Genomic DNA, 9899 nt, shown 5'->3' with positions numbered 1-9899 from the left:
AGCAGGAAGTGGTGTGCTGAATTTCATACGGGTAATCCAGGAAGCCACGCTGGGATTGGTGGGCGACTGCTTGACGTTGAGAAACGGCTCTGGGCGTGAGGTCACACGTCACATTGTTGACGAAGAACGCCTCAGTTCCAAGAATCGGTTCTTATAAACAGTTCGTTTGAAAGATCCGCTTAAAAAAAAAAACAATTCCAACAACCAAAAACAGTGTTAGTGTAACCCACAATCTGTTCCAGCAACAGTGGACTACCAATTTTGTCTGGTCTCTTCAGACAAGTAGGCTGTCTATATATATATATATATATATATATATATATATATACATACAATGTTTTTTAAAGAAATCACTTCTGCTCAACAACCTGCATTTATTTGATCCAAAGAACAACAAAAACATTTTTTACTGAAAGGCAACTAAAATAGTGCTCTACTATTAGTACTAAACCATACTTTGTAAATGAATAAAAATACTAATATTAATTATTTATTAATTATTAAAGTTATTTCATAGTTCATTACCGTTAACAAAATAAACTTCGAAATTTAACAGTATATCAGTAAATGTTAAAATTAACACTCTAACAAGGAACAACTCTTCTATACAGCTTTCTTAGTTGATGTTACAAATGGGCTCATTGTAAAGGAGTGGGAATCTTTACATTTTAACAATATGTAAAATTGCAGTTTATATGCTTTTTGTTTATTTTTGCAATCTCTGTATGTCAGTACTGCCATCTTAAAATTAAGATTCAATTTAATTCGATTTTATATCAAATTTATTTCGTGCAGAATTTTTTTTTTAAATATAGATATATATAAGCAGGCTACTTTTTAAAACAAGACAGTAACATATGACAGTGGCTGCTTTAACAGGCTTCAATGAATGCTCAGACATTTTGATATATCAGATGTTTTGTCCTGCTCTGAAAACATAACTGACTGTGTGTACTTTACATCAGTCTCGTATAAAAGTATTCGAAAAGGCAAGTGCATTTAACTGCATCCACAATCGAGCTTTTTAGAACGAACAAACACAAAGAGCAAGTGAAAGTCTGCCAGTGCGCGAGTTTTGTGCATCTAATAGTACTCCATTACAAACGGCAGAAATGAAGCCATATCTAAAGTAAAACACTGCGGGTGGAAGCACGCACGTGTCTCACAGTGCAAATTCTGTGCAATGAAGTCCGCTGCGTCTCTAGCGCGCACACGTAGCCTACACTGTAAAAAGTTTGCTGTAAATTTTACAGTAACTTACTGGCAGCTGGATGCCAGTAAGTTACTGTAAAAATGTTTACAGTATTATTACTGTAAGTGCATTTACAGTACTAAAAGACCTTTACTGTAATTTCATTTACAGTATTTTTACTGTAATTTCATTTACAGTGTTTTTACTGTATCTTCAATTACAGTATTTTTACTGTATTTTCAATTACAGTATCAGTACTATAGAGTTTATTTTCATTTATTTTAAACATTTTTTACCTGTAAAAACAATCCAATTAACCTACAGCACTGTAATTCAAGATTTTTACCACCCCAACCCCATAAAAATCACAATAACTCATAAGCATTAGTTCTGATAATATTCTTTTTAATTGTTGAACATTTTCTTTTTAAAAGTACAGAGACTTTGTATCATGGCAAACATACACATACTGAAAAGCAAAAATAAGTAAGTACACTACCAGTCATAAGTTTTTGAACACTAAGATTTTTTTAAAGAATTCTCTTCTGCTTACCAAGCCTGCATTAATTTGATCCAAATTTAATTTATTCCTTTGATCAAAGCTGAATTTTCAGCATCATTACTCGTCTTCAGTATCACATGATCCTTCAGAAATCATTCTAGTATGCTGATAAACATTTTATTTAATTTTTAGATTTTTCAGGATTCTTTGATGAATAGAAAGATATTATTTAGCAAGGATGATTTAAATTGATCAAAAGTGATAATAAAGACATTCATAATGTTACAAACTATTTCTATTTCAGATAAATGCTGTTTATCTGAACTTTCTATTCATCAAAGAAACTTGAAAAAAAATGTACTCCACTGTTTTTAGCATTATAATAATTTCAGCAACATCATAATAATAGTTTTTGAGCAGAAAATCAAATTATTAGAATGATTTCTGAAGGATCATGTGACTGCAGTAATGATGCTAAAAATTAAGCTTTGATCACAGCAATAAATTACATTTTAAAATATATTCAAAAAGAAAACAGTTATTTTAAATAATAAAAATGGTTCAAAAGTGTATTGTTTTTGCTGTACTTTGGATCAAATGAATGCAGGCTTAGTGAGCAGAAGAGACCTTCTTTAAAAACATTTAAAATCTTACTGTTCAAAAGCTTTGTCTGATAGTGTAAATAAAATAAAATCATACAGTAAAAATGTGTTTGTGTTGTGCTAAATTTTAGTAGTTTTGAGTCAAAGTTGACAAGCTCTCTGATGAGAAACGGCAGAATGGGATTCAGGCTGATGCTTGCTGTTTGCACCCTCTTTCCAGAAGTCCATCTGATCTGTGACTGTCAATGCATTTGCTGCCACAAAGGTTGACTGTCTGAACGAACCTGCAAGCACAAGAAAAACAGTGTTTAAAGAATTTGCCTCAACTGTCAAACTTGGTGCTGTATGCATTTAAAAAAAAATTATATACTACATACGAACGCAGTAGTAAGAAAAAAAACTGAAGAAACTTTTTCTTGAAATTTTTTATAAAGAATTTTATGAATGGGTCAGTAAGTCACTGATTCTAGGTGTTTAAAAAAGGTAAATTCATTCAGTAATGAAACACTGCTGTGTGCAGAGATGCACAACATGGCTTTGTTAAGAACCGTTTTTACTAAATGGAGCAAAAAGACAATATTTTCTTCTTGATTTAAATCACTTAATATTACATTCTTGTTTATTGAATTTTGTTGCCCTGACACTTAGTAAAGTCTGCCACAGACCATGCTAAATGCTAACCAATCTGTTCATATAAACATTCTAAACAGGTGTGTGTTTCCTAGAAAGTCTGTGCATATAATAGGGCTACTATGATTAAAAATCTATATTTGTTGTTTTACAGTAACAATAATCTAAATTGACAGACAGTAAGATTGCTATTATGAATTTAAAGGTTACAGTAAGTTAAAGATACCTGAAGCAGCTGCATTTTGCTGTTTAAATGCTGGTTTAATAGAAATAATTTTAATGCGCATGCAAACTCAATCTTGATGGTAATAAAAAACATTCCCAGGAAATAAATACCTTACAAATGTGTACTTTAAATACAATATAACTTGCTTAGGATAAAAGCATCTGAAAAATGCATGAATGTAAATGCAATGTAAAACAAAATATGTTTTAGGTTACCTTATTCTGCATGTCTGTAAAATGGACAGCTGTATGATGATTCTGCATCTGATGGTCAGCATCCAGTTAGTGCTTGGAGAAATCTCCTGTAACAGACAGTGTCACAACACCCTTTTAGTGTTACTATAGTTTATGATCAGAAAAAACAACTACTGTACAGTAATAAAATTTACATTTTTAATAAAATAAGCATTTATCATATTTATTAGCAAAACTTGCTATATTAATATATTGCTAGCTCGTTACTCTCTTTAAAAAGTTAACCTGTTCTGCAAGTCAGTGGAGAACAGCAGCCTGTGGCTAATTTAGCTAATTTAGTAACGTTAACATTAACTTAGTTAAATTGATGAAAGGGGAAGCTCACCTGTTGTTTGCACCGCGACGACGGCAATCACCAGAAAAGACTCTAATACACCTCCGATGCAGACGACATGACCACGAGACCACAAACTTGAAAATAAAACACAAAAGATGCAGTTAACCGCGGTGTTCAGTTTTACCTCAGTGTTTCATGTTAGCGCGCTGTTTATGTCATGTCTGTCACTGAAGGGACCGTCTATAAAGTTACATACGACATTCATACACACATTTCTTACTTAAACATCATTTGAAGAGAATAGGGGTTATGCCCAACAGGCTTCCGTTTTCTGCTAAACAGGTGTCGTTGCTTCCGGTTCACGCGTTTTGCATATCCCTCTTTAAATATGAACATGATTTACTCAAGATTCATTCAAAGTAGACACTAAAAATGATCATAACCAATGTCCATCACATATGTGGATTGATATATAAAAGTTTTAAATTTTTATTCTTTTCACTAACATTTATATATAAATATCGAATGAAACGTCCACAATAAACAGCTGGCTTGTTTAACTGATTACCTTAACAGTCCGTCGATATCGCCATTATTTATTACGACTATTAACACGTTCTCCGACAAGCGGAAGCAATGAGACCTGTTTTCCGGGGTTGGTCATGTGACGTTCGGCATAAAGCCTATTACCTTGCTAGCTATAAAGAGGCAGCGTTTAAAAGATAATATGCTGCTCTGTGACTAACGTTAAGTTTGTCAACTTCGGCTTACTGACATTATTAGCTTACCAGTTCATGTTATCGTCGATACTATGGCAGTCATTCACAGAAGAAGATCCAAAATACACCTCCGCGCTCCGACGTTACAGACGACATCCAGACCAGAAACTTGAAAATAACAAACAAAAGAAGGGCTTGAAAATACAGTTTAAAATCTGCACAGAAACAGTTGTGTTGCTTAACGCACTTTACCTCAGTATTTCACCTCAGTTTGCTGTTAAGCTTGAGTAAGGGCTCGTCAGACGAACTAACTTGCATTAAAGGGCAGCCGAATATACAAACGTGTTTCTCAGTTTAAATAAAGTTTATTTCGACTAATATAGGTCACCTTAATTTACTCACCAGTCCATGTTTTCACCGTTATGGCGGCGCCCCGGCCGTCAGTCAGAAAAAAAAGGCTACCGACATGAAAAACACGATGAATATTGTTAGTTTGCTGTTAACAAGTGAAAACAAATTAAAATTGTTCAGTTTTTAATAAAACAGAAATAATATACTAACCTTTTTGTCGAGTTATTGATGCAACATTTCTCTTTTGTCCTTTTTACCGCCACTTCCTCTCAACAGGAGAAAAAAAAATCTCCCTTGCCATTGGTCAATTTTTCGCGGGCAAGTTCACTACTGTAAACGGATTTACAGTAGTGGAGAATTACAGTAGTGATCATATATTTTCCCATAATCCTTTGCAGTTTACAGTAAAATACTGTATATACATTTTACAGTATCTTACTGTAGATATTACAGTAAAATACTGTTCAAATTACAAAAATCGGTTACAGTGTACCATATGCGGGGGAAAACACAAGCTCATTGAAGAGAGGATTGCGATGCATCGGAGAATCCATTTTTCACCCACCCTTAATGAAACCAGGCAAAAGTGCAGAGCTGCGTTGCGCGGACAACTTGCAGGTATCACACATTCACACGCACACACACACACACACAGGACGCGTCGCATGTAGTTCAAGGGGAAGTCTAAAACAGTTTTTTTAATCACCAAACGGGCAAATGTTTACTTAAAGAATGATCAAATAAGCGGCAAAGATTAGTTTAAAGAACAGATCAAACGAAAAGAGAAAGAGCTATATATATTGTTGTAGGCATTTTTTCTGTTTTACATAATTAAATATTATTTCTTTGTGATTTGTTTCAGTTCAATCTGTTTATTACGAAAGAAGTTTGTGTAATTTGTAAATGTCATAAAGGACCTGGTATGAATTGGACGGCAATATGCCGGGAGAGTTGAAGAGGGTTAGAAACAATTTTTTGACCACTTAGTACGTTTTTATTTGAATTTCGTTTTGTATAATTTTTATCTTCATTTTTAATACATATTTATGTTGATCAGTTATCAAAATCAAATAAGAACAAGGAAAACTGGCATTGTGAAATAAAGTGCATATATGCAAATGGTAACAATCCTGACATTAAGCATTGGTGTGACAGCAGAGCGGAGCGTGAGCTGCTTCAGCAAACAAGGCAACCCAGAAAAACTATTGGCGGGGATTTTTGCCGATAACCAATAGTTCCGCTAATCAACTATTGGTGCCGATTAATCGGCAAACCGATACATCGGCCGACCTCTAATTTTTACTATTTAAAGAACAGCTTCCTATTTGAATATTTTTTTCAAATGTAATTTATTCCTGTGGTTTCAAAACTGAATTTTTAGCATCATTACTCCAGTCACATGATCCTTCAGAAATCATTTCTAATATTCTGATTTTCTGCTCAAAAAAGATTATTATTATTGTGTTAAAACAGCTGAGTAGATTTTTTTTCAGGTTTTTTTGATGAAAGTTCAGAAGAACAGCATTTATCTGAAATAGAAATCTTTTGTTACATTATAAATGTCTTTATCATCACTTTTAATCAATTTAAAACTTTGCTAAATAAAAAAAATAAAAAAGATAATTTTATATAATAAAATTAGCCTATCTATTTTTATTTCTTTATTTTTTAATAATAATACATGTTTCTTGAACAGCAAATCAGCATATTAGAATGATTTCTGAAGGATCACGTGACACTCCAGAGTAATGATGCTGAAAATTTAGTTTGATCAATAAATTACATTTTAAAATATATTCTAATAGAAAGCAGTTATTTTAAATAGTAAACATATTTCACAATATTACTGCTTTTGCTGTATTTTGGACCAAATAAATGCAGGCTTGGTGAGCAGAAGAGACTTCTTTAAAAAACATGAAAAATCTTCCTGTTCAAGAACTTTTGACTGGTCGTGTACATTTTTAATACAATAATATATTTTTTCTCTAGCCTGTTTTATATATATATATATATATATATATATATATATATATATATATATATAGATAGATAGATAGATAGATAGATAGATATAGATATATAGATATATAGATATAGTGTGTGTGTGTGTGTATATATATATATATATATATAGATAGATAGATAGATAGATAGATAGATAGATAGATAGATAGATATATAGATATAGTGTGTGTGTGTGTGTGTGTGTGTGTGTGTGTGTGTGTGTGTATATATATAAATATATATAATACAAAAAAGTCCTTTCGTAATCACACTTCAAATTCAGTCACCTTCAAATTCAGATATCCTAGTTCAGTTGATGAATAGTCATTCAAAACCTAACCTAAATATTTGTTATTTGTTAACTTTACAGTACTGGCTCTTTTAAACCACATATCCATTATTTGACATTTAATGCAATGGGGGGAAAAAACATACACTGTGAAAGTATGTACCAGAATTTAAATGATCCTGATCAATATGAATGCTTTAAACATGCTGTGTGACAAACTACGGAAGATAAGTACACAATAAAAAAAAAATAAAAAAATAAAACTAGTAAATGTTGTGTTAACGTCTATTATCAGCGTTTTTTTTTTTCAAAAAGATGGGTGGTCCGATTAGAGCGTCAGTCCATTTGCGTTCTTCCGGTGTGGGCGGAGCTTAGATTCTGAGTACGTAGACAAAAATCGACGTAGTTTTCTCTTCATCCTCAGTTTGTGTTCGTCACATTTGTGACCGTTTCCAGCTCACTTTTACAACCCACCAGCATTTGTAACGATGGTCGCCAAACAGAGGATTCGTATGGCCAACGAGAAACACAGCAAAAACATCACCCAGAGAGGCAACGTCAAATCATCGGTATGACAACTCTTCATGATGCTTAATAGTGTAACGACAGAAGTGAAACTAACTTACTGTATTAAAGTGAAGTGTTTATATTAGGAACTATTAATGTTGCATTGAAATCGTGTCTTTTAATGCTGTAGTGTATAAGGTTTCATCGCGAAATCCCACTGCACTTCTACTTAAGTGACAGCTAAAAAAAATGCTCGATTGCAACTGATTTAAATGTAAATCCACGCAGAGAAACGTCAGTGATGATAAAGTTTCCGTGGGACCCTGGCTCTTGGCACTCTTCATCTTTGTTGTCTGTGGCTCAGGTGAGTAACGTACCACTACAAAAGATGAACAAGAGATCACAATAAACTCATTAAATAAAATAGTATTTTATATTTTTACTTGCATATGTTTTGTTTAGTCCAAGGTACAGTAGGTAGACTAAGCTGTCCTCCACTCATTTTTGGCAAACTGGGAAACCTTGCACTGTAGTGAAGGCCGAGATAATAATACACACTATTTACATGGACAAGGCTGGACTGATAGCATGCCTTTATCTGCTTATTATCACTGGGTAGGACACGTGGATCTGCAGGTGTTGCTACTCTCAAAACTGCATTGCCAACAACTGCACTCCCAGGAAGAGTAACGAATCTTATTGGCAGCTGGCTTTAAGACATATAGCTTAAAAGATGTAGTCTTTTTGTCAGTATCATAAACAGCTCCATCCAGATTCGATGTGGCACATTCTTTGGCCCGGGCTTCTGGGTTTCTGCCAGCTCTCATAGAGAAGCTGTTCGCTTTGAACAAATGACATTTTCGTTGTATGTTTTTGGTCATCTTACTCTCAGTTTGCTTGACCTAACTTTTGTGCCATGGGTGATTTTGCAATCTTTTTTATCAGATTCAATCCAAAGAGCATAAAGTTTACTCTGTTAGAGATGACACTCTTTACGAAAAAAACAGATAGTTTACATTTGAGAGAGAAAAGAGAGAAGAAACTTAAATATCTGCTAGCACAATGGGGCATTATATCCCTTTATACCAAAGCTGGCATTAATGTTAAACCATGACTTCAACAAGTTCAGCTTTTCAATATTCTTCCTCCTCAACTTTTCCAAAGTCTGCAATTTCAGCCATCTGTAATGTCACTCTGTTTTTTTTTTTTCTTCTCTCTCTTCAGCAATATTCCAGATCATTCAGAGCATTCGAATGGGCATGTAAAGAGGACAAATGATCTCACAAATATCCACTCCTTGCCAGTTTCACATTCTGCGTCTTTGCCAAGGAGCATCTCTTAAAGGCTTTTTCCTGATTTTATCAATTCATCTTCTATGAGGTGCAGCAATCCTGTCATTCCTCTCTGGTGCCTTGTTAATGAAGAAAAAAATCTAAAAGCCATAAAATTGCATTCCGATCAATCGTAATGGTATTTTCTGTCAATCTACCTTGGTATAATTTATAAATCTTGATGTGTCACAAGCAGTGATGTGATTTGTAATTCCTGACTTCTCATTCATTCCTGAAAATAATTCTTGATTGTTTTTTTTTGTTTGCTTTATGAACCCCCAAAACAGCCATTTTGTAGTTTGCACAAGATGAAGTATTATGAATGAAAAGCCAGTCAGCAAATCTAAACACAAATGTATTAAAATGTGTCTCTTGTCACACATTGTATTACTTTTCTTTTACTTGTTTTCTTTGTAATTTAATAGCTGCCTCCTTCCTTCTAGAATATGGAACTTCAACCTGAATAATTTAGTTCTCTGGCACATATTCTTCTTGTTGTGGTACTGTTTACCATAATAGATTAAGGCTTAGCAATTCAGCTTTTTCAGAACTGATGACGTTAAATACTGTATACTGCTGTGAAAGTGTGATGGAGTAAAGAGGAAGAGGAACAATAGAGCTGGACTAAAATAAAATGTTTAAAAATTGCATGCTTTGTGTTTGTGTTTGTGTGTGTGCATGTGTGCGTGTTTTTATTTATTTTTAAATTAGCTAGTAGCACTTTAGTATAACCACCAGAAGTTGTCTACAATGTCTGTTACCCATTAAAACTACAAGCGGGAGTATATATTGGTTATATTTACCAATAGAGAGACTGGTAAATAATCAAACTAATATACCAGCAAACAGTAAGGGCATGTAAGTGCTATCTTTTCGCCATTTATACTGGCTTAAAACAACTGAAAACAAGGAACAATGTATTCACCAGAAATTTGCTGACTAAAGTCTGTGAGGTTGAGGAAAAATGGAGTTCCGTCCAGGACTGTGATTGATTACATTCTGTCATGATTTCTAC

At 33.5% G+C, this 9899-nt stretch overlaps 1 protein-coding gene across 1 annotated transcript; it reads left to right on the top strand.

The window, feature by feature from the left end:
• Positions 1 to 7421: 7421 nt before the first annotated feature.
• Positions 7422 to 9532, top strand: LOC141344658 (stress-associated endoplasmic reticulum protein 1). The gene is made up of 3 exons (XM_073849535.1): positions 7422 to 7615; positions 7842 to 7917; positions 8778 to 9532. The coding sequence occupies exons 1-3, from the start codon at positions 7535 to 7537 to the stop codon at positions 8816 to 8818; spliced, it is 198 nt and encodes a 65-aa protein (XP_073705636.1). The 5' UTR covers positions 7422 to 7534; the 3' UTR covers positions 8819 to 9532.
• Positions 9533 to 9899: the final 367 nt, after the last annotated feature.

This window comes from Garra rufa, chromosome 10 (assembly GCF_049309525.1).
Source record: "Garra rufa chromosome 10, GarRuf1.0, whole genome shotgun sequence".
NCBI classification, from domain to species: domain Eukaryota; kingdom Metazoa; phylum Chordata; class Actinopteri; order Cypriniformes; family Cyprinidae; genus Garra; species Garra rufa.
The sequence above is the reverse complement of the archived record's forward strand: the minus strand, read 5'-3'. Positions and strand labels throughout refer to the sequence as shown.